Source organism: Pelodiscus sinensis, chromosome 27 (genome assembly GCF_052426305.1).
Source record: "Pelodiscus sinensis isolate ZL-2025 chromosome 27, ASM5242630v1, whole genome shotgun sequence".
In the NCBI taxonomy this organism is placed as follows: Eukaryota; Metazoa; Chordata; order Testudines; family Trionychidae; genus Pelodiscus; species Pelodiscus sinensis.
Window position 1 is genome coordinate 3,844,489 of NC_143078.1, and position 24,001 is coordinate 3,868,489.

Sequence of the window (24,001 nt, forward strand, 5' to 3'; positions counted from 1 at the left end):
CTGCCACAGGAGAGAGGTGGATGTGGGCGGGAGGGGAGGGTAGGACCTGGGACAGAGAGGGAAACCTAGGGACACCCTTGCTTGGATGAGAATGTTCAGGCTGAGCTTTGCCATTTTCACTGCAAATAAAAGAACTACCCCAGGGAAAGGGACGTCTTTGGCCACCAGGCCTGTGCATGTGCACGTTCTCCATCCTACAGCCGGGCAACATTTCAGCACATTGATAGTTGTTAACCAAAGCCGAATGCTGCCCACAAACCCAATCCAAAGCTCATTGAAATCAATGGAAAACCTCCTCTTGATTTACGTGGGCTTTCCTTTCGGCCGCATAAGAATAAACACTCATCCTTTTCAAATCTGTGTTTCATTCAAGCTCCCATGATGGCTTCCTGCCCCTGTGGAGCTTGCTGTATTGTGTCTCGTTGCTTTATTTGTATTTTTTAGATCCAAACTTTGGGGAAATTATATAAAATCACAAACAACCTAAGTAATACGCCAAACCATTGTAAACAACTGGAGAGAAATATGTAAAATACACCTTTCACAGAGTCTCCTTTATTCACATCCTCTGTTACTCCATTACGCTTTATACATGATTATTTTTGATAATTTGTGGGACTCCGCGTAAGTTTTTATCCCACTGCACTTAATTTTGAAGAAGCATAAGTTCACTGTGCTTTTGACGCCCAGCAGTCAGTGACAGGAATAGTTTTCATAGCTCTTAGTATGGTTTCCTGATGTACATATCAATAAGAACTTAAAAATGAGGTTGCGGTTTCTTAAAGCTATTATGTTCCTGGTGCTGCTATAGGTTTTCTACCACCCATTGCAAAGATTTTTGGACGGGTCTCCTGAAATGCAGCTGTTTTCAGCCACAGATGTGCCTGCACGTCCGTGCTGAAAGATGTGATCTCTGAACTTGGAAGATTCTGCCCAAAAACTAGTGAAGTGGGTAGGAACTTGAAGTCAGGTTTGACTGGAGTTTTGGGTGTTCATGGAATGCAGAACTGACCTCTAGATGTGGGCATTCATGTGTGCAAAACTGTAAGTTGTTTGGGACAGGAAATCTTCCGACGTGTGCGTCCAATGCACAGCAAAATAGGGCTCCAATCCCTGCCTGGGCTCCTAGGCACCACTATAATGCGGCTCAACGCTGCGAATGATGATGATTAGTATCTAGCCTGAAAGGATGTTGGGAGACGCGATGCTTGAGGCTGCTCACCCTGGGTTTTGCAAGAGCATTTAAAATGCAGATTTCTTCTTAAGCAATCTGCAGCAGAGAAAATGGGAAGGCTGCTGTTGAAACAGCCTGAGCTGTCTGCAGCATTGGGAGATGTAAGAACAGTAGTGGGCAAAAACCAGCCCACAGGCTGGATGTGGTTTGCCAGAGTTAGCCCCTGGCAGGCCACTGTACTGTATTTACCTGTGCCTCTATAGGAACGGGTGCTAGCAACTCCCATTGGCTGCAGATCACCGTTTGCAGCCAATGGGAGCTGCAAGAAGTGGTGTCCTGTTCCAAGCTGTTTTCCACAGCTCCCATTGGCTGGGAACTGTGGTCTGTGGCCAGCAGGACCTGCAAGCACCCCTACCTATTGCGACACAGCAGTGGCCCACCAGCAGATAACCCTGGTGAACGGCCATCTTCCTATTGTCCACCCCTGTCTAAGAATGACTGCTATGGTTCAAAGTCCAAACCCATCCCAGCAACCATGAACACAGCCATTGCTAATGCTGTTCTTCCCTCAGTGGAGAGTTTGCTGGTTTGCCCAATCATCTCATTTCCAGACGGAAAACATAAAAATAAAGGAAACCGATTTTTCAGAAGCACCAGAGGGCCTTAGATATACAAGCCTCACTGCAAGTCCATCGGATTTGTTGCTGCCAAGTCATTCAGATGCATTTGAAAATAGTGTCCAAAATATTGAGACTGAAAACAAAATATCCCCTTCACCTGAAGTTCATGCCATTCACTCTATTTTCTAGGTCCTGGTGCAAGTGACAACCTAACTTCTTTTCACATTTTCCACATTTAAATTATTTCTTGTGAGAGAGTCCAAAAATTCTGGGGCCCAGTCTCGTATTAAGAGGGCGATTTTCACAGAGCTGTAGGGATAGTGTAGTTCCCGTTTCCGCAGAGCTCCACTCTTGATAATCTCCAGTGCGCATTCCTCCTTCAGTGCAGCTGGGCTCCGTAACACGTGGGAAGCCATTTTCTGAGAAGTTTCTGGGAGGAAAGGAAATGCAAGAAAGACAGTTGTGTCATCACAAACCTGGGCAGCGCAATGGAAATCGCATTCTGAAACCTAGTTACTAAATATGCTGGATTAAAAAACCCCAGGTGTTGAGATGAACTAAACTATTTTTTAGAACGTAAGAACAGCCAGACTGGGTCAGACCAAAGTCCATTTAGCGCAGTGTCCTGTCTGCTGACAGTGGCCAATGCCAGATGCCCAGAGGGAATGAACAGAACAGGGAACCATCAAGTAATCCGTCTCTTGTCACTTGTTCTCAGCTTCTGACAAATAGCAGTTAGAGATACCATTCCTGCCCATCCTGGCTAACAGCCATTGAATTTATCTAGGCATGAATTTATCTAGGTTTTTTTTAACCCTGTTAATGTCCTGGTCCTCACAACATCCTCTGGCAAGGAGTTCCACAGGTTGGCTATGCCTTGCATAAAGTACTACTTGCTTTTGTTTGTTTTAAACCTGCTACCTTCTAAAAAAGAAACTTGGTGAGATGTATTACTTCTCCCCTGCTTTTTGAATATCTATAGAATGGAAATGTATTATTGTTTTTATTTATTTTTGCTAATTTTATTACCAAGGCTAAGATAAAATTTTCAGAAGTACTCCAATCCCATTTTCAAAAATGACTTGAGAGTCATGAGTGCCTAAGTGCCTTTTAAAAACAGGACTTCAGCTACTAAGTCAATTAGATGTGTATGAAAATTCTGTACCTTGCCTTTTAGTTGTTTGCCAAAATTAAAATAAAATATGTTGTAAAAATAAAATAATAATGACCTCAACAAGTTTGAGACCCTCATATTTTGGCTGAACTTCTTGTGACTATAAAATCAGCGCTGCTGCAGTTTTGAGAAGCGCTGAATAGGTTTGCATGAAAGTTAAGGCAATACTCTGAATTAAATAACAATAGTTCTTTCATTTTGAAGGTGACATGGCGAATTTCTAGGAGATTTGGGTTCAGTTTGTAAAGAGTCCTAAGGAGAATAATGAAACTACTTTTAAAAAGTATAGCATTACATTAAAAACATTCATACTAACAAAGAAAAAAAGCGTCCATATGTCAGCATTCTCTACTCTCTGAATGTGAGTAATATTTTTATGCCCAGATAGTGTATGTGCAGAGCTCCAAATTAGCAAGGCTAAATAACAATGTTGATTGTACCAGTAGCAATGTGGCCCAGGATGCAGAGTGTGATGGAAACATTGATATTCTCAATGATTAATTCCTGTCGCAAGGAGCTGAAAAACCCATCCAGGGCAAACTTAGTCGCAGAATAGGAAGCAGCAAACGGAATTCCAATTTTACCTGGAGAGACATGCAACAGTGAAGTTTGAGTCTAAATACTTTCAGTGCACAGAAACATTGTCATTCTATCTTCCTTATCCTTCAGCTGATGTCATATTTTGACTCATGATAACTAATTATGTGAATAGGCTGCAAGGTATAATAAGTAAACCAACTAACACTAGACTTGGCATGAGGGGTATGGTAGAGGATTCTAAAACATCTCTAGCATAGTAATATGTAGTGTGGACAAAATATATGATAGCCTGGGATGATATAAATGTATTATCAATAGGTGGTCTGAATGACCTCATGAGAAACGTGACCCTTGCATAGAACACGTGTCCATGTTTAGAACAGTGAATGTGTAAGTAACAGACAAACAAACACACTGCATCGTGATGGCAGATGTTATGTGGTTGTGTTGCAGTCGTACAAGGACTTTTGCTTAGTGTGCGAAGGAGTGTTCACTGTTAGGAAGACACACAGGGGCGGTGTTGTTTTTTGGTTGTGCCTGGTTGCGTGAAGAGGCAGCTTCAGAAGATGGGAGTCAATTCTTAAGGCAGAATTGCTCTCTGGGAACTAGGCACTAGTGGTAGGCTCAGGTTTCTGGAAGCAGAGTCTGCCCGTGTGCTGTCTGACCATCTCATTTTCACACTGGCGTATGTACGTACGTAAGACAAGTTGCTCTTGGAGCAGCCCCCTCCTCCAGACTGTGCATCACAGCTTTCTCCTCCACCGGGAAGCTGAGCAGCAAAGTGGAGTCAAAGGGAATATAGTATATAAATCATGAAGACTATTTCAGTCTTCTCGGCTGATCCCCCCTCCCCCCCCCTTCAAGAAGCAATTTCACAGGAGGCTTCCTTGGAAAAGCAAGAGGAATTAAATCGAAGGAAAGACCCCAGCCTTACGGAAGCTAAGGGCCTCTTGTCTGGTTTACTCTCACCTGCTTTGGATGAAACCACCACGATGCTGCCCGTGCTCTCCTTCAGCATGGGCAGGGCCGAGACCGTCATGGCCACGTAGCTGAGAAAGTTAGTCTCCAGGAGCTTTCGTATGTGCTCCACGTCTCCATTGAAGTAGTTAAAGTAGGTGTAACCGATGTGATTGAGGATCAGCATGTCTAGGCCCCCTGAAAGCAAAGTGGAGCGTTTTTAGCCTCCACTGGACCAAGGCAGGGCAGGGGGTGTATAAGAAGCAGAGGAAAGCAATGCCTTCTCAAACTGCCTGGGAGGCCTTGCCCGCAGAGTCCTGCCCCCATTCATTGCCTCAGAGTCAGCCCTGAATTGCCAGCCTTCCATGTGCTCTGGGGCTGGGGCAGAGGAGGAGGTGCCTGCCTGCCTGCCCACTCACCTGCCCCATGCTTCTGAAGAGCCAGGGCCATGTGCTGCCTGCTCTTCCTGTGCTTAGGGGTGGGGGAAAGAGTTAGGGGGCCAGGCCGTAAGCGGCCTGAGCTGGGGGGGGGGGGGGGAGTCATGCCTAGGGTGGAGGTTGCTCCTTTGGGGGGGAGTTGGCTCCCATGGGCACCATTGGTGGTAGAAGTGGGATCTCAGGCAGAAAGGGCATGGCTGGAGGTTTGGCTCCCCCAGCCCTAGGTTCACCCACAGCCCGTGGGCTGGACCAAAACGAAGAACCTGTTTAATGAACTTGTGCCCTCATCATTTGGTCCCAGGACACACAGCATAGCATAGACCTTTTACTAGGTTCAAGGAAGGAGAAAACACCCTTAATTAATAGCTATGGGCACTTATTATTCTCCAGAGATTAACTGCACCTCACATTGTGTTGCATCAGTGGTTTGAGTCTGCAAGTACATCTCAAAAACCAACCCTCTTATTTAGTCTCTAACATCCTGTGAAAAATGACAAGCAAACAATGTCACCACATTATCTAGCATATGTTGCCAGCAATATTAATAAGAATGCTTCAAGTACGAGTATACTTCGGATTGACCATAGTAGATCTCCTCAAAACACTGAAACAGTTCAACGGCTCTTCCTCTCTGGAGACCTACATGGATAGCCTGGGAGTTAGTGGGAAGTGAAAATAAGACTGGGGTTATTTGTTGCTATTGCCTGTGAAGGGGCAAGGGGAGATTTCCAGATAGCAAGTATAACCCACACATCCGCTGGGGTGTGGGTCACTGTGCCATGTAGCGGCATTGAGACCACTTACAGAGAGAGAGAATGGGTTTCTTCTGCAGACTTAGCTGAGAGCCAGCTGGCTTTTAGCTCAAGTGGTTCATGCACTGAGCTCCAAAGGTCCCCGGTTTGGTTCCGCCTGTCGGCATTACACCAGCACTTAACATACCCCATAGTTGTTTGGCTTCCTTCACTACAGCCTCTGCCAGTCTCATGTCTTCCATGCTGCCATTAACATAGTGAGCAGATGCGGCGCCCAGCTCCAGACACTGTGCGACAACCTGAGACAAACGCAACATTCAGAGAGGGGCTCCCCATCTATTTAGAGCAGGAGTATCCTTTGGAGTTTCAAGGGATACCTGGCTGCATGGACAGGGCGGTTAGGTTGTCTGACGTGGGTGCATAGAGTCAGATTCCTAGCTGGTGTGAATATGTGGACAGCAATGGAATTACACCATGCAGCCTTTTGGTCCTGGGCCTCTGCCTGAAAAAAGTTGGGTAAGCCCTAATTCTGCAAACATTTGGCTATAAAGTGTCACATTTTTCATGGTATTTTAGCAAATGGTTATTTTTGCACAGCCCTTGTATTAGCACCGGACACCAGAGACTCGGACATAGCAATCAGAGGTTAGTAATTATATTGGTCACCTTTTCCTGTCAATATTTATGTAAGAAAATAATGTGCCCTCTACAGTTCTGTTTCTCGCTTAAAAATTTAAGTAACTAAAATTTTGAATGTTGGTAAAAATGACAAGGTTCTAATCAGCTCTTTGCACTAGTTTTTCCCAAGTAGCTATGTATAAACTATCGATCCTTCAATGCAATCCACTAATTAGTCTCTGCATGTACGCCAGGAGCGGGGCAGATAAGTCCCTTTGCAGAAGCGGGACTTGGAACAAGCATGGAGCTTTTACATTTAACAGTGTTTGACTGGAATAAACAGTAAGAACAAGTAACAAGAAGTGAGAAATCATTACTTTCTCAAAAGCTCGTAGCTCAAAAATGGCCTGTCCAAATAGACCTCTCAACTTTCAGTAACAGTTTCTTCTGGGCAAGAGACATGAAACTGGGGAAAAATTAATGAGCGGAAGGAAAAGGGACATAATTATGTCCAAACAAAATACAGGACTGTGCAGCACTTTAAAGACTAACAAGATGGTTTATTAGATGATGAGTTTTCGTGGGCCAGTTCTCACTTCCTCAGATCAAATTGTGGAAGAAAATTGGCATGAGTGATCTTTGTCTTACGTTGCCAGCACCAGGGACACCAGATGAAGGTGTAAGAAACCTGGCAGTGGTCAGTGAAAAACAAACTTTGAATCGGCAGTGGGTGGCAATTGGAAAATAGGCTTCTGTTGGAAAATATGGTATCACCGTCATTGAGACGTGACTGCATCTGCACAAGCTGGGTATGAGTCTGAGCATGTGAACCTCTTTAATCAGGTATCCCCGTCCACGCAATGTATCTGTCGTCCTGGGAGCTAAGTGCAACGGGAGTGTTCGGCCAGTGTTTCCCAAGTGGGGTTCTGTGAAGTGAAACTCCGGGTTCCGTGAGAAAATTCGACTCCCCGGCCCTCTGCAGAGCCCGTAGGCAGCTCTTGTTGGAGCTGTGCTGGTGGGGGCGGGCTTCTGTCGGCATGCCTCTCTGGCCACTGCACCACCCACAGCGGCTGCTCCGCCACCACGCGGCCCCCTCCTCACCCCGCAGGACTGCCCCATCCCATGGAGCCTCCAGTGCCACACAGTCTCCTCCTCCTCGTACACAGGCGGCGGCTTGTTACAGTGGCCGCTGCTTCCGGGAGGGGAGGGGTGGCCAGGTCCAAGGTGCCAAGTAGCCGCTCCCGGACCTCAGCATTTCTAAACTGCTGCCTGCACCACGGCAGGGGCCGCGAAAAACTCAGCTGGGGCTCTGCTCCCCCCCCATCAGGGCATGCTCAGGCTCGCTGCCCCCCATGCGCTGCCACTCTCTCTTCCCCGTGCAACTTCCCACCCTGCTGGGGAAGCGGCAGAGTCTGGTCTAGAGGGGAAGGTCGGGGTTTCTACCCCCCCACCCCCGCCCTGCCAGCGGGAAGCCTGACCTGGTGCTGCAGCTGTGCTGAGATCCCTGCTGCATGCGGGGGTACGGGGGATGACTGAGCTCCCTCTCCCGCCCCCCCTGCTGGGGGAACAAGAGCGTGCTGCCTGGAGGCTTCCCCTGCTGCAGCGGGATGCCAAGCCAGGCAAGTGTCCCCCCTCAGGCCCAGACCCCACACCCAAACCTGCTCACTTGCTCCCCTCCTCTGCCAATTCCCAGTTTGCTCTGACATCCTGCTCCACATAGAAGACTGTTATTAGGGGTGCCGCAAAATTCTTTTGCGTTTAAAAGGGTTCCGTGGCCAAATACAATTGGGAAGCACTGGCTAGCCATTTACTTTCTGAAGCTTGGCTTCTGTCCGGGCTGTGACCAGAACGTGAGCTCCCATCTGTGCCAGGTGATAAGCCATCTGCTCTCCAATTCCAGTGCTGGCGCCAGTGATGATCACTCGCTTTCTTCTCAGCATCTCTGCAGAGTAGCGCATGGCAAATGTTACTTGCCCCACTAACCTCATGCACAAAAACACTTGCGCCCAAAAGACTAGTGAAACCAATTATTCCTGACCCAAACCATACAAGTACAGCCTCAGTTCCACCCGTCCTCTTCCTCTTAGATCTTGTCTACACTTGAGTGTCTACAACTAAAGCAAGCTAAAACCAAACTGGGACAACTACACACTCTAACCACCTAAAATCGGGGCTCCGAAAGCATTTAAAGTTTGGATCTAGAACTCACAACTGACCTTTGTTTCTCCAATGAGGCAAGCGTAGCCCCCAAACCCATTTCCTCAGCTAGTGTACATCAGTATGGCTCCATTGTCCGCAGCTGAATTCTGTGGCTGAGTCCCATCATGAATTTGAAAATGAGGCATGTTAGATTTCATGGTGCTAAACACTGCATCCATTGGACTCTAAGTTCGACTTTGTTGATTACAAATAACTTGCCTTAGAAACTCCTGCCCCAAATAAATCCCCTCTATTCAACTGCAAACTAGAATACGCCTGCCCTTTTCTACTACAGATTGAACCCCTCTAATCCAGAACTTCCTGGTCCAGAAAATTCCATCATCCAGAATGAGTTAGCCAGATGTCCACTTTTCATGGGTGTGGCCAAGTTTTTCCATGAAGTTTGTTTACAGCCAACAGTCCCAGCTCTCAAAATTCTGTGCTACTTAGCTCTAATTTACTTCTAAATGCCCTCTAACAGCCAAGTAAGCAGTGGAAGTGTTGGTCATGCTGCTAGATAATATTGACCTCCCATAGTTTGGCAAATTCTCCTGTTTGAAACTGGTCCAGTTCTGAGGGTGCCGGACTAGAGAAGTTCAACGTGTATTACATAACTTGCAATGTTCTGCTAGAGAAAACAATATCATTTCAGGTGACATTCTCGGACATGCTTCATTTCAAAAGTCTACAGTCAGGAATTTGAAAGGGAACTGCAGCATTACCTCCGTGCAGATCCACTGGTTTTAAAGGACATTGGCTTGAATCCCTTACCTGGTTTAAAATCTTCCTTTGAATAAAAATAGACGGCCAAGAATAATCCCACGAGCGGAAGAAGAATCTTTAGCAACAGCCCCATCCTCCTGCAGAAAAACAAGCGTAAGAGATGAACACTGCAGGTCCGAGCCCCACAAAAGCAGAGATGTATGAATATTTTGAAGCATAGGGAGCAAGTAAAGGCAGCTCTGAAAACAAACCTACACTGGCAGCTCACAGCACTGTAACTTTCTGGGTCATGGGTGTGGAAGCCCTCCTCCCAGCACAAGACGTTACAGGGCTTATAAAGCGCCAATGTGAACCAGGTTAAGGGTAGACAAAACCTTTAGCCTTGGTTTACTTTTTCTCCAGGTTAACAATTATTAACCTTTAAACAACAGTGTCCTTTGGGACCTCCTATTCCTTACTGCCTCTGTTCTTGCCATGGGCTGCCGTAGTGTCCTCTGAGCAGGCTGAAGGAAGGATATCCTTTCTCTAAAAAGAACCAGCCTCTGAGAAAAAAGGGGTGGGTTTGTGAAGTTTGGTTCAGGACAATTGAATTCATATACTGGCTCTCTCAGACACTTTTTCAAGCAGGCGCTTAATCTCAACCTGCCTTGGTTTCCCTGTCTGTATAATGGGGATGATACTTCCCGACCTCTTGGGGGTCTCGTGTCCAGTATTTGTGGCCCCTGTCTGGTTTTAAAACAAACAAAAAACAAAATATGTAAAATGTCCGGTATTTTCTGTTTTTCTTGGACGTAAGGCCAGTGGGGAGATGTAATGGCGCAGTGACCTTTTTTTTTTTTTCTCAACGAGTTTGGTTTCCCTGCCATGTTTGGGATTTTTTTTGTGAAAGTATCTGACAACCCTATTAACAATTAGGAAGTGCTCAAATGAGGACCATCTAAGAATCTCGACCAAACTTTTTAGCGTTTGTAGTACAAACTATGCAGGATTCTGTTATACAACCACTTATTTGTACAATACCCACCACATGCTAGATCATTTATACTTATACAAGAACACAGACTGTATGTTGAGGAGCATACATAGATGACACAGACATGCAGGGAAGGATTCACTGAAAAACAATGGACAAGCAGTCACACGAAACGTGTCTTGTAGCTATTTTTCTCCCTTATTAGAAAGGGGGTGTGTGTGGAAACGCTTCCCTGGGGAAATAGGGATTCGGAGAAGGTTTTCTTAAGGAGGAGTGTAAAGGTGAAGAGGAGGAAGTTCTGGTGGACTGGATTGGGGTTGGAGGTTGTAAGGTTAGGGGAAAGAAGTAAATCAACACCTAAACTTCTATAGAAAATTAATGGAAAGTTATTGCTACTTGTTTGCTTTTGGGAGGAATTTGCATTTCAGCGAGGCAAAGTACAGTGTTTTCAGTGCATTTCTAGGCAGACAAGTGCTGTGAGCCATATCAAACCTCACTTATCTGGGGAGTTGCAAGAAAACAAGTCTGAGCAAGGTCAGCTCAACTCAGCTCCAGTGGAAAACTCAAACATAGAGGGGGGGTTTCTGAATTGTTTCCCAAACACAATCCTTTTCAAATCCTTTCTTTTATGAACTGAAAGAGGAAAAACAATCCACTTTCTAAACCAGGGGAGTCCACAGAGTCAAACCATAAAACCAGGCAAACTCTGCAAAACTGCGTCCGAGAAAAGTACCCATGTATAATCTTTGGACCTTGTTCGTGAGTGCCTGCATGATAGAAAATATGCTCACCTTTAAAGACAGTCTGCAGACTTGCTCCCCATCTGCGAAAATGCCAACGGTTGGAGTGGATTGCCTTTTGCACTGTTTACCCTAGCCTTGTTTTGGAGGGCATCGTTGTGTTTACACATTGAAAAAGAGGAGGGGTTTGTACCAGAAAAGAATGAGTTCCTCTTGGAAAACCAGTTGCAATGTATCTTCAGCTGGTGTTTTGTTGAAATTTTTGGTTTGTCCTTTGGCAGCGGAGATCCCGAGATCCGCAGGGGAAGATTTCTGGCTGATTGGCTGAGTCAAGAAAGTAAAGACATGTTCAGTGACTGCCAACAACCTTTTTAAAAGAAAGAGAAAAGGGAAGACCTGGAGAATAAACATTTTAAAAAGGAACTAGAAATAGAAATCTGGTGGGTTGAGGGGGAGAATGGGAAAGTGAATGGGTGGAGAATGAGGGGAATGAATGAGAAGATATGCACATATTCTGTCTTGGTAGACATTAACAAAACTCAGGCCTTATCTGCTTTGGAAAAAAATTGCACCTGCCAAACTAAAATGAGTTTTTAAAGTGATGTCATCTCAGTGGTTCAAGCTCCTGTCTGGATGCTCTGAATCCAGTTTAAGTATTTTGTCTATGCAATGGGGCAATGTCAATTTATGAAACTCCAGCGACGTGAGTACTGTAGCTGGAGTCGACGTCCCTTAGGTTGAGTTGCCGGAGAGTCTCCACTACAAGGTGTTGATGGGACAAACTCTCCTGTTGAGTTCATTTAAGGTTCTTGTTTCAGAGGAGTACCTGAGTTAATGAAAGAGCAATGGGTGGTCAATTTAGTGATTCCCCTTTAAGTGTAGACAAGCTCCTACTTGGCTGCGGACACTCAGCCCCTCTGAAAATGAGGCCACCTGGCTTTGGAAGGAAATCGGTCATGAGGAAACATTAGGGATGTTAAAAATATGGGAACTGTGTAGCTACTAAAAATCTTAGGGGTTACACACATTGCAGAGCCTCAGCAAAACCTCCACGAGAGCAGGGCTTCCAGTCCCTGCCCATCTGGCTCCTGGGGAGGAGACTTTGCTGCCCTGCCACAGTGAAGCCACCCCCACAGAACTGGCTGAGTTAACAGATAAGCCTCAGTTTATGGGTTAAACGGTTCATCAGTTACACTCTATCATCCCTAGTAATCATGTTATGTTTCTGGAGTAGAAATTGTCTTTTTTCCTGGGACAGGAAACTAGTTTTTCCACGTTACAGTGCGGTCTCCAGGAGCTGGAGAAACAGGAAGGAATTGCCATCTTCATTTAAAACACAAAGTGCTGCCTGTTTGCTGAAGAAACTCAAACCAAAGATTTTCAAGACAAACGTAGACAGAATTCTGCTGTGAAAATGATCTTGCCCCAGCGTGCTTGATCAAAAGGGCCATCCTAATATTGATAAGGCATTTCCTCCTTCTGTGCATTTCAGCTCTCCCTTCTGCAAGGGTATTATCTGCCAGGAGAGGGAGGTATGGGATAGAGTATACTCCTTTCCCTTCTGCAAGGGTCTCTTCCTGGGCAGCTGACACATACATAGACTATCAACGGTGCAACCAGTCGAGCCTAATTCCTTTAAATAGAAATGTCTCATACAGACTGCAATGAGGCCAGGGGGGTGCGGGTAAAGGCCATAAGCATTGCATTTCACTGGCCAGGTCAGCTGGGCTTTTACTCTGTTCAAATGCAGAGCAGTGTGAGCCTAAGGCAGAGTTAGAGTAGGAAATGCAAAGGTGCCCAATTAAAAAATCTTCTCCACAAGCATGACTTCACCATGCTCCCAGCAGCAGGAGCAGGAGTGCCTGCGTTTGTATCCTGTCATGGCCAGGAATGGCATATGGCACCCCTGGGTGCCATTTCAGATTTTGGTGGGGGTAGGGGGGAAGGCGGGGAAACTGTGCACACTGATAGTGGGCAGGTATGGGGGGACAGACTGAGGACAGCAGCTTCTGCAGTGTTACTGAGCATGCTTAATACAAGTCAAGCAGCAAATGGAGGGGGGACCCTATCCACCCTCCCCCACAAACATCTTTTTCCAGGGGCTTCTGAGGAACTTACAAACTAGGGTGTTTTTTTTCCCAGCAAATAATTTAGCAATTAGCTGGCAGGAGCACTGTATCTAATTCTTATATAAAAGAAAGAAAATCAAATAAGTATTAGACCCACTCAGTGCTAACACTAACATATTCTGACACCTTGTGGCAAGTCACTCACGGGACACTGGTTAGCCTTAACATTGTAATGTTCATTCCTACTTTGTTACTAACTCTGCTGAGAGAGAGAGAAAGAGACTGTCGGGACTCCTGGCTCTCTCTCAGCTCTAGTGGGGTACAGCAGGGGGCAGATACAACTGGGTTGTATGTAAGACCGTCAGAAAGGCCATAGTGGGTCAGACCAATGGCCCATCTAGCCCAGTGTCCTGTCCTCCAACAGTGGCCAATGCCCCAGAGGAAATGAACAGAATAGGGAATCATCAACTGATCCCACCCCTGTGACCCATTCCCAGCTTCTGGCAGACAGAGGCTACGGACACCATTCCTGCCCTGCCTGGCTAGTAGCCATTGATGGACCTTTCCTCCTTGAAATTATTTCATTCTTATTGGTACTCTGTTATAGTTTGGGCCTTTCCACCATCCTCTGGCAAAGAGTTCCACAGGTTGACAATGAAGAAATAATTTATTTTCTTTTACATTTGCTGCCTATACTTATCATTAGGTGACCACCTTGTGTTATGAGAACCTTAAAAACAACAAATAGTCTGGTAGCACTTGAAAGACTAACAAAACATGTAGATGGCATCTTGAGCATTTACCATCTACATGTTTTGGTAGTCTTTAAAGTGCTATTAGACTATTTGTTGTTGTTTAAGTTTTTCCTGTTACAGACTAACCCGGCTACCCCTCTGAAGCTTCTTGTGTTATGTTAGTGAAGGAGTAAATATAATTTCCTTAATTCTATTTTTCCACACCATTCATCATTTTCTAGACATCTAACATATCCTTCCACCCTTTAGTCATTTCTTCTTCAAGCTGAAAAGTCCCAATCTTTTAAATCTCTCCTCATATGGAAGCTGTTCCTTACCCCTAATCATTTCTGTTGCTCTTCTGTGTACCTTTTCCCAATCTAATGTATCCTTCTTTTTTTAGATCAGGTGACCAGCACTGTTTGCAGTATTCAATATGTGGCATGCCATGACATTGTATAGAGTCTTTCTTATTATCTATCCCTTTCCTAATGATTCTCAATATTCTGTTAGCTTTTTAGACTCCCACTGCATATTGAGTGGATTTTTTTTCAGGAAACTATTCACAATGAGTCCAAGATCCCTTTCTTGAATGGTAACAGCTGATTTAGATCCCATCATTTTGCATGTATGGTTGGGATTATATTTCCCCCTGTGCATTACTTGGCATTTATCAACACTGAATTCCACCTGCCCTTGTGTTGCCCAATCACCCAGTTTTATGAGACTCTTTGCAGTCAGCTTTGGACTTAACTATTTTGAGTCATTTTGTATCAGCTGCAAATGTTGCCACCTCTTCGTTTACCCCCTTTTCAAGATCACTTCTGAAGAGCACTGGTCCCAATACAGACCTCTGGCATACCACCATTTACTCCTACCCTTTGGTTCCTGTCTTTTAAGTAGAGTACCTGGCAATATTTTCATGATCATCTAACGATCCTGCAATTACTTGAATGACAACCCTTTTGCTACCTTTATTTATAAACAAATTCCCTACCCCAAAGGCAAAGCTGGGAGCCGCACAAGTTATGTTGCAGTTAAAAGCAGGGTTTGGGCAATGTCTCCTCTAAACTTTGCCATCCATGTGCAGAATAAATATTTAAGTGCACCGAGGCATGTGTGACTGTGCACCACCAGCAGAAACAAAGAACCTAACTGTGGGCACTGTGCGAATCATCAGCATTGGAATCTCCCCTGAGTGGCCACACAAGTGCATGGCTTACAGGGAACACTGGGTCTGGGGATAGGGCTGGGGCAGGCAAAATACAGCCTGCGGGCCAGATCTAGCTTGCCAAACAAATGCATCTATCCCACTGCCATCCCATGGCCCAGCGGGACCCTCAAGCAGGCTCTCTGCATGCCATTGTCCCTGGATGCCGCTCAAAGCTCTTGTGCATTGCACACCGCAAGGAAGGGCCTCCGTGTGCTACCTGGGCCACAAGCATGGTCCAGGCAGCTCCCATGGGCCAGTTTCTGACCAATGGGAGCTGCGAGATTGTGCTGGGGCTGAGGGCAGCATGCAAAGCTCCCTGCTCCCCAGTATGTGGCACCCAGAGAGCACATGGCTCCTGCAGCCAGCTGCTTTGAGCGGCATACAGGGCTGGCCGTCAGGGAGCCTTCAGAGGGCCTCTGAAGGGGAGGTGCCTAAGGTAAATGTGTCCTGGCCAGAGCCTGCACCTGGCACTCCACTCCCTCCCGCATGGCACCCCCTTGTCCCGGGTCACAGCCCAAAGCCCTGCACCTACGCTCCTGCATCCTTAGCTCCTCCAGGTAGGAACGGAAGGACTCTGGGGAACTGAGACTAATTTTTCTTTAGGTTCTCCACATTGTAGCTTCTTCTGATCAGATAGTCCAGGAACTCCGGAGCCCAGTCCCGGATGAGGAGGGGGATTCTGGTGGCGGCGTATTTGTAGTACACTTCCCGTTGGCGGAGAGCTCCCCCCTTGATGATTTCCAGCGCACACTCCTCCTTCGGAGCCGGGGACACCAGTACCACATCTGCAACTGCTGTGACTGCACTTTCTAGCACAGGAGAACGAAAGAACACTTGGTTAGGGTTGCAGTGCCAGTGAGCTCCGCACCCCCAGGGCCAGATAACCCCACCTTGGATTTGCTTATTTTAATTGTTTTTAAGCCAAGTACCATCAATTGAGCCGTGGGATATGAACAGGTAACCAGTTACCCAGTAAACATCACCTTTAACAGGTGATGCTTACTGGGTAATAGTTAACTGCTAAGTGGGAACAGCCCTCTGACCGCAACCTGCTGCAGGCAGAGGGTTGTTCCAGCCCGAGTGTAGTGGGCTAGAACGCCCCCATGCCTCAGATTAATCAGTTAACCAGTGAAACTTAATGTTTTACTGGTTAACTAATTTAAAAGAACTTTGCATCCCTAATTAAGCCCTGCGCGGCTTACTGAGCCTTGGAGAAAAGCACATAAAACCTGCCCTTGTTGTGTGTGATCTGCATCGGGGCAGCTCGAGAGGTCCCAGTCAAGACCAGAGAAGAGCTCCACCTGTTCCAAATCCTGCACAGCTGCAGAGGTATTACAGTCCTTGCCCCGAAGAGTTTAGGATTTAAGCAGATGAGCAACGTAAGAGCTAGGGAGAGGGAGTCGCTGCAATGCCAGTGATTTTGGTAGACACCCGGCACCTTGTACAAACCAGGCAAAACAAAATCCAGGTTGACATTTCACCAGAAGAAGAGCTTTTGGCAAAATGTGGTAAATTTTGCTCTTCCCTCTTTCTAAGCCCTTCTCATGTGTCTGCTTTCACTTGTTTTACATTCATGTTGTAATTACATCTGCCCCTAAATATACAGCAACAGCCTCCGCTGGGGTAAATCGGCGCCATTCCCTTAGCGTTATGGGGCCTAAGCCGGTTTAGTCCATCTGATGCTGGACTAGCCAGGACCATCCTGAGGACTGATGGGACCCTACGCAGTGCTACTAAACTGGTGCCCTGTGCCCGACGGCAGCCTGGGGCGCAAGGAAGGATGGGATTTTTAGTGATGGGTACATCTAGATGACTTTTTTTTCCAAAAGGAGATATGCAAATTAGCACTGAATTTGCATATCTTCTTCCAATCGCTTTTTCAACAGCGGGGTTTTCAAAAGTGAAAGTAGTCTGGGCGTCTTTTTTTCTGAACGCCCCCACCCCCTTTTTTGAAAAACCACGTAAACCTCCTTTTTTTAAAGGAAGAGCGGGTTTTTCAAAAAAATTGGGTTTTTCCCCCAAAAAACTGTGTCTAGACTACTTTCACTTTCGAAAAACCCACTTTTGAAAAAGCGATCGCAAGAAGATATGCAAATTAGTGCCAAATTTGCATATCTCTTTTCGAAAAAAACCCACGTAGTCTAGACATACCCATGTGGCTTTATACGCTTCAGCAACACACCAATGAAGTAGATTTCAAGCACATTTCACACTCAGGTCCTGTTGACTGACACAGCAAATTCAGAAACTGACAGTCTAGATCTGGAGTTGGCAAATACCTGTTAAATGGCTTCATGGCCACTCGAATGGCTCTTTCCCGGTTCCCTGTGCTGCTAATCACTCTGGCAGGCTGTGTCACTTGTAAGTTAACTAGAGCCTCTCGGAAGGAAGCCGAGCCTCAGGACAGGGATAGGAAGAGGCAAATGTGTGGATAGTAAGACCCAGTGGTGCCCCACATTTTTGGAGGCCCTACACAGCTGCATATTCTGCATATAGGTCAGGATGGCCCTGGGCCTAGCCATTATTCCTTCACTGATTTCTTTGAAGTGGCTAGTCAGAAACGGGGCTGAGGGTATGTCTGCATTACAGAGACGTTACTATTCTAGTTAAGTCACCGAAGATGTGCTGACATCACCCCCTAGTGGAGACATAGTTTAGAATGACAGAGTGAGTTTTGCACCTCCCCTTACGATAGAGGTTCTCAAACTATGGTCCATGGACCTTCAGCGGTCAGCAAGCTCGATCCAGGTGGTCTGCAGATAGCTCCCTCTGAGGTGCGTGCCTGGGTGGCCACATACAAGGGAACGAAGGGCCACCTAATTAATGGTGCGCAGGCGTGGCTTCACTAATTAGGTGCTTGGTGCTGGAAGAGCTGCACATGTACATGTGTGGTCTTGGCTGGGAATGGGGAGTAGATGGGAGGGGGTAGTGGGTTGAGAAGAGGGGGTGGGAGGAATTTGTGATGGGCAAGGCTGTGGTAGCCAGAGAAAGGGGTTCACTTTCCCTAGCTCCAAGCCTTCAGCTGCTCTGTGGCTACTGTGGTGGGAAGCAGGGGAGACCCCAACTGATATTAATACCAGTTATGTGCTTTTATTTGTGGAACAAAAAAAGTTCATTATTAATAAAATTGTATTATATAGCACTCTTATCCACTGTGCTTCACAGTCATTAGCTAACGGTACAAAGAGTATTGTGAAGGATCAATGAGTGGTCCAGCAATTTTCCAGCGGTCCACAAGTGAAACAAAATTTGAGAACCATGGCCTACGACATTAACTATATCTGGGGAAGCACTCTTCTGTGGACATAGCTGCATCTACACTACTTGTTTGTCAACATAATTATGCCAGTCAGGGGGTGGGTTTTTTTCATTGCTTGAGATGGTTACGCTGGTGTAAGATTTCAGTGTAGACCAGAGCGAGGCTGGGATTTGGGGGAGAGCAGAAGTAGTGTCCATCCAGAGAGGACATTCCTTGTATTCGGGGTGGCATACAAGAAGACAAGAATATTTGTGAGGAGTTGACAAGTAGCATTGGTGGAGAAGAGACAAGAGAGGAGAAAAAAAGGGAGGGGAAAGTTGTGAACCAACTTGAAAGTTGGGATAAAATATTTGAACTTGAAGGGTGACTCGTTCCTAATCAGCAGTGGCCACACCATCCGGCTCCTACCTGTATCAACGAAGCCGAGGATACAGAGTGTGATGGAAACGTCAATGCTCTGAAGGATTAATTCTTGCCGCAAGGAGCTGAAAAACCCATCCAGGGCAAACTTTGTGGCAGAGTAGGGAGCGGTAAATGGAAACCCAATTTTACCTAGACACAGAGCAGCAATGTTGACACAGTTAAGGTCTGCAACAGAGATGAGTAAAGCTTTGATTCTGCACCAGATGTAACATTCTTTCCAAACGCTTTGAACGCCAGTCAAGTGTCATGCCTCAGAGATACAGGTTGGGAGGGATCTGAACATTCAAACTTTATTGGCTTTAACCTTGATGTGTAGACATAAGAGAGTTATTTCAGAATAACGGCTGTTATTCCAAAATAACTATGCGAGTGTCTACACAGCAATTCCATTATTTTGAAATAATTATGAAATAACGGGCGGCTTATTCCAACTTCTGTGAACCTCATTCTATGAAGAATAACACCAATTCTGAAATAGCTATTTTGAAATAAGGCGTGTGTAGATGCTCCACTTCTGCTATTTCAAAATAGCCCCCCACCAGGGCCATTCTACGTTATTCCTTCTGGGCTTTAAATCGAGATAGCACATCTGCATTAGGGAAACCTGCCTCAGACTAATTTTGAGGCTTTCCTGCAGTGTAGACTTGCTATTTCAAAATAAGCTATTTCGGAATAACTATTCTGGAAGAGCTTATTCCAAAATAACTGTGCAGTGTAGACATAGCCTTCAAGTCCTCCGAATAGCTCAGCCAAATGTTCACGAATAGGTGATTTCACAGTTGCCTAACTTCAATGCTCTCAACTGATGTGCTCAGAGGTGGCCCAGAGAAATCACCTACAGTGTTGAGCTAAGTTTCATTGGCCCTTTAGGTCCTTGGATCCTCAACTTAGCTCAGCAGCTCAGTTGACTACAGATGGCAAATTTATAATGGGGGACACCTGGCACAAAACACTTCACATAGCCAGCAAACTATCCCCTTCAGCTGACTACTGAACTTGATCCACAAAGACAAGATGATGCCATTGAGTCAGTCAAATAGCCAATACAAAAAGAGAGCCAGTCTGTTCCATTCAGATTGTAATGCCAATATTGTTCACGACTGCTACTCATGAGCCACTAGGGGGAGCCAAACCCAATCAAAGAGTAATGGGGACGGGGCAGGAAGATGCATTGCTGAGTTTTTTTCACTCCCTTGGGTAACTCTGGGATGCTTCATCACTTCTGAAAACCAGCCCCCAATCTCTGCCCTCATTCACTGCTCACCTGCCATGGATGAAACCACCACGATGCTGCCCCTGCTGTCTTTCAGCCTGGGCAACGCTGAGACTGTCATGGCGATGTAGCTGAGAAAGTTAATCCTCAGAAGCTGCTGCATGTGCTCCACGTCCCCATCAAAATAGTTGAAGTACGAGTTGCCGATGTGGTTGAGGATCAGCATGTCGAGGCCTCCTGGAAGCAAAGGGGAGAGCCAGGGGTGCTTTAGTTCAGGGTGAAAGAGAATTGAAGGAAGTTCAGAGCACACTGGTTGTATAAGCTACTTATCCTTTCCTACAGTCACTCTGAACCTCTGCGGGAACTGATTCCCAGGAATGAAATAAGTTGTTTATTATTAGTAGTAGTAGTAGTAGTGGTAGTGAGATATAAACTACTCTATTTTTTAGAGAGCTTGTCTGTTTGATCAAGAACTCCTCCTAAATGCTAAGAGCTAGGACCACCAAATTTGACAGGCAGCTTCCTCTTCTCATAAATTAAAGCAATGTAAGGGCTTGTTTGTGCTAGGAAAATGGGATGTGCCTGGAATGAAATTGTTCCTCATAAAACCATACAGAGACGAGAGAAATTTGGAGTACTGCTCCATATAGGCACAGCTAAATCAATTCTTAAGGTCTGAAAAGTGACTAGGGCCCTTTTTTGTTGAAACACAGTGAATGATAAGAGTTTATAGGTCTGAAGAAAAAAACACACTTCACGCAATTCCTATTTTAAAAAAATTACTAAAATTAACTTCATAAAAATAACACTATTTTTGAAAAATACAACCATTTCAAAAAATCATGTACATAGTCCTTTCATTAAAAAAACCCCTTAATTGAGTTAAGGACCCAAACAGCACTGGATAAATCTGCTAGTAAATCATCATCATCATCATACTATACAAATATTATTATAATTAATGGAGGCTCTTGGGTCCCTGCAGAGGCCTTTCATCTCTGCAGTGTTGGGTCAAAATCAAGATTCTGTTTACCCATACAAATGGGATTGGTGTGAATTCACCAAGTCCCAGCCTTCAGCGTATATGACAGAACCGCTTTGCTAGATTGGCTTTGGCAGAGTTGTGGCAAATGCTTGCACAGAGCTGCCTAGGCTGTGGTTGGCTCGGGTCTGTCCTGTTTGTGTCACCCATTCACGAGGGGCCGGTTTATGCCTTTAATGATTGTACATATAACTTGATATAGTAACTAAATGGTGTATGGATGGGCCATTTGCGAATGTGAGATACAAATAGGAATATAATCCTTCATGCCTTCATTCTTCCCATTACACTCATGCACAGATGTGCATATGCACACCCTGTAGTCCTTCATTCTTCTCATTACATTCACGGAGACACAGAGATATCATGAGAAGAATGAAGGCCATTTCCACACCCCTTCTACTGTATTTTGTTTCTTCATATGGTCCAAAGCAGTGTTTCTCAACCAGTGGTACGAGTACCCTCAGGGGTACTTGAGAGAATTCCGGGAGATACACCAACACAACCGAAATTTGGAGAAAACTGAATTTTTGTGTTAAACTTTACAGCACTTTATTATTTTTGTACTTTTTACACCCAAAAATTTAATTGCCAGCCCAGCTACTATTAAGTTGTTTAAACAAATGGGTAGCAATGGTAGAAAAAAATGTTGTGTGTCTGAAAACTGTAGGTACTGGGGGTAGTCATAATTTTTTTTTTTTTTAAAAAAAGGGGCACTTTATTTAAAAAAAAAAAAAAAAAGGTTGAGAAACACTGGTCCAAAGAAACCTGGCTAAGAAGTGGTGTCGCGTCTTGCTCTATCTTGTCACTTATGAAAGGTCTCCAGGCAGTGACCTGAGAACATACCCAGCATCCCTTCAGCCTCTTCCACCAGATGCGTGGCAAATGCCTCTTCCTCCATGCTGCCGCTCACGTACTGCGCGGAGGCTGCGCCCAGCTCCAGGCACCGGGTGACTACCTGGAAGATGTGACCAGAATGTTGTACAAACCCATTTCCCGTTGACCACCTTGGTGCATTCCATCTGCTGTGGGATAGACGCCACTCTGTGGAGGGAACGTGTTGCACTCTGCCCGCCAAGTGTTGCTCACTTGAACACACTCGCTCTGCCTTGAAGCATTGGGCACAAAAGGAGCCGAAAATGGGATCGGCACCTCCTGGGGTTTCAAAGTGCGTATACCATGAAAAATCCCTCCACTGGCGGAGGTAGCTGATAGCCAAGCTGCTTTGGGTAACGTATTTGTCTATGTCTCACTACAGTCTGCTTTTCAGTGGAATTCTGTGCCTGCAGGGAGACTGGAGGCGTGTGGGTATTACTGCAATGTGGTGAAAGGGCCTGCTTGTGTCTTAGTGCTCATATGATGATGTGCACACGACTGAGTGTGAGCATGGATACTAGCACATGTATAAGGAGAGTGCACGTGTGCATCACCATGAGCATGGGTATGTACTTGTGTTGGTGCACTCACATGCCTGCATGTGCGAGTGCGCACCAACGTGCATTTCATGTAACTGCAGTGGCCGATGTGCCTGCACTTGTGTATCTATATGGGGGGCATAAGACTGGCCTTCACGGGCACGTGTCTGCTCACTACTTACTTTCTGAAGCTTGGCTTCTGTCCGGGCTGTGACCAGAATGTGGGCTCCCATCTGTGCCAGGTGATAAGCCATCTGCTCTCCAATTCCACTGCTGGCGCCAGTGATGATCACTCGCTTTCCCCTCAGCATCTCTGGATAACATGGCACAGGGATATTAATTTACCAGGGGACCAGAGAAAGATCCCCCCTGCCACCTCTGCCCCCTCCGTGCCCTCCAGGAAACCAAAGTGCTCAAGAAGGCAGTCCAACCCGTGCTAGCTCGCAGGCTCATCCTGCACCAAGTAACCTCTCTGCCTTTTCCCAAAAAACCTGTAGTAAGACAAATTGTTGTAATTCCTCATGTGAATAAATCAGTATAAACCAGAAAACAGACACATTGTTTTAAAAACTATCACGTTTCAAATCAGGACATCAATTTTTTTGGTGATAAGTAAAATTTCTATCTATCTATCTATCTATCTATCTATCTATCTATCTATCTATCTATCTATCTATCTATCTATAGATAAATTAAAAATTTGTAAAATAGCCTTTTTCTAGCTCTTTTTTTACAAACTTAATCATTTGAAATTGAACGTTAATCCTCCCCCCCCCCCAAAAAAAAAATCCAAATAATAAAACTCCCACTTCATGTGTTTCCTCAGAAAAATATTTGTGTGTTACTTGCCTGGTGTAGTTTGAAAGCCCTGCAAAACACAATGTTCTATTATCTGCCGAGTTACAAATGCCCAGACATGTTTCATTTCAGGCTTTGTACACATCCTCTATAAAATGTTCAAACTGCTTTTTTTCGGTTACATTTTAATAACTTACCGGGTTTAAAATCCTCCCATGCTGAATACAAATAAACGGCCAAGACCAATCCTACAAAGGGAATGGAAATCTTTCTCCAGAGACCCATCCCACTACAGAATCAGGAAAAAATAAAGCATGAGAGAAGAGAAAAAACAATTCCTCTTCCACAGAGCGGCTCCAGAGAGAAGCAGTCATGCCTACCCTTTAAAAGTCTGTTAGTGAAATCACTGCAACTCCTCAAAGATTTAAACTTTGGAAAATCAGTGTTGTGGGTCCATCAACACCTTTAATTTGCTCCTCGTCAGAGTTGTTCAGTCTATGCCTAAGGGACAGCTTTGCTTTAGGATCTGGCAAGCTACTTTATTGTCTCCTGTCCCTTTAAAATGTGGAATTTTGCACAGCACCCCGGAAGAGGTGTGTCCTTGCTGGAAAGCATCATGCTTCGCTGTAGGGCACATCGGAGGCTGCCTGCTGACAGTGGGAGAAGGCTGCGTTGTATTACCATTTGTCGGTTAAGCACTATTGTGTCTGGCTACTATTGAGATCTATGAGAGGAAAGAGACCCTGCCCCAAAGATCTGACTGTTTTATTGCAGTGCAGGCACAAGGAAAGCAAATCCCAGCTTGTGAAATCCGCCAGTTGAGGATATTGGTTCAGGCTTGCAGAGATCTTGACTGGGCATCATTTAATTCACACACTTTGGTTATGTCCGCCTTGCAGCGGGGGGTGAGCCTCCCAACCTGTGGAGA

The 24,001-nt window shown here is 45.5% G+C and overlaps 2 protein-coding genes across 6 annotated transcripts; both read right to left on the reverse strand.

The window, feature by feature from the left end:
- Positions 1 to 535: 535 nt before the first annotated feature.
- LOC102459465 (11-beta-hydroxysteroid dehydrogenase 1) lies at positions 536 to 11,111 on the reverse strand. 4 transcript variants are annotated; one of them, XM_006118760.5, is made up of 7 exons: positions 10,959 to 11,106; positions 9,243 to 9,331; positions 8,084 to 8,214; positions 5,842 to 5,953; positions 4,478 to 4,663; positions 3,409 to 3,552; positions 536 to 2,224 (listed from the first exon to the last, which is right to left on the reverse strand). In XM_006118760.5, the coding sequence occupies exons 2-7, from the start codon at positions 9,325 to 9,327 to the stop codon at positions 2,004 to 2,006; spliced, it is 879 nt and encodes a 292-aa protein (XP_006118822.2). In that variant the 5' UTR covers positions 9,328 to 9,331; positions 10,959 to 11,106; the 3' UTR covers positions 536 to 2,003. The 4 variants fall into 4 exon arrangements, with proteins under 4 accessions (XP_006118822.2, XP_006118820.2, XP_006118821.2 ...); XM_006118758.5 differs by lacking the exon at positions 10,959 to 11,106 and adding an exon at positions 9,450 to 9,583; XM_006118759.5 differs by lacking the exon at positions 10,959 to 11,106 and adding an exon at positions 9,446 to 9,503.
- Positions 11,112 to 14,659: 3,548 nt separating this feature from the next.
- On the reverse strand, positions 14,660 to 23,645 carry LOC102459148 (11-beta-hydroxysteroid dehydrogenase 1-like). Of its 2 annotated transcripts, XM_089773637.1 has the most exons (7): positions 23,454 to 23,643; positions 23,271 to 23,362; positions 22,458 to 22,588; positions 21,707 to 21,818; positions 19,870 to 20,055; positions 18,591 to 18,734; positions 14,660 to 15,732 (listed from the first exon to the last, which is right to left on the reverse strand). In XM_089773637.1, exons 2-7 carry the CDS (start codon positions 23,356 to 23,358, stop codon positions 15,512 to 15,514), a joined length of 882 nt encoding a protein of 293 aa, XP_089629763.1. In that variant the 5' UTR covers positions 23,359 to 23,362; positions 23,454 to 23,643; the 3' UTR covers positions 14,660 to 15,511. The 2 variants fall into 2 exon arrangements, with proteins under 2 accessions (XP_089629763.1, XP_089629764.1); XM_089773638.1 differs by lacking the exon at positions 18,591 to 18,734 and having other exon boundaries at positions 23,271 to 23,645.
- Positions 23,646 to 24,001: the final 356 nt, after the last annotated feature.

Excerpts from the sequence above, each read along its gene's own strand:
- LOC102459465 (XM_006118760.5), bottom strand. The coding sequence starts at position 9,327 with ATGGGGCTGTTGCTAAAGATTCTTCTTCCGCTCGTGGGATTATTCTTG. Across the intron at positions 8,215-9,242 it reads AAAGGAAGATTTTAAACCAG|AGATGCTGAGAAGAAAGCGA; the intron begins GTAAGGGATTCA and ends GCTACTCTGCAG. Across the intron at positions 2,225-3,408 it reads CCTGGGCCACATTGCTACTG|AAACTTCTCAGAAAATGGCT; the intron begins GTACAATCAACA and ends CTTTCCTCCCAG.
- LOC102459148 (XM_089773637.1), bottom strand. The coding sequence starts at position 23,358 with ATGGGTCTCTGGAGAAAGATTTCCATTCCCTTTGTAGGATTGGTCTTG. Across the intron at positions 21,819-22,457 it reads CAGAAGCCAAGCTTCAGAAA|GTAGTCACCCGGTGCCTGGA; the intron begins GTAAGTAGTGAG and ends CACATCTTCCAG. Across the intron at positions 18,735-19,869 it reads GGTGGTTTCATCCATGGCAG|GTAAAATTGGGTTTCCATTT; the intron begins GTGAGCAGTGAA and ends CTCTGTGTCTAG.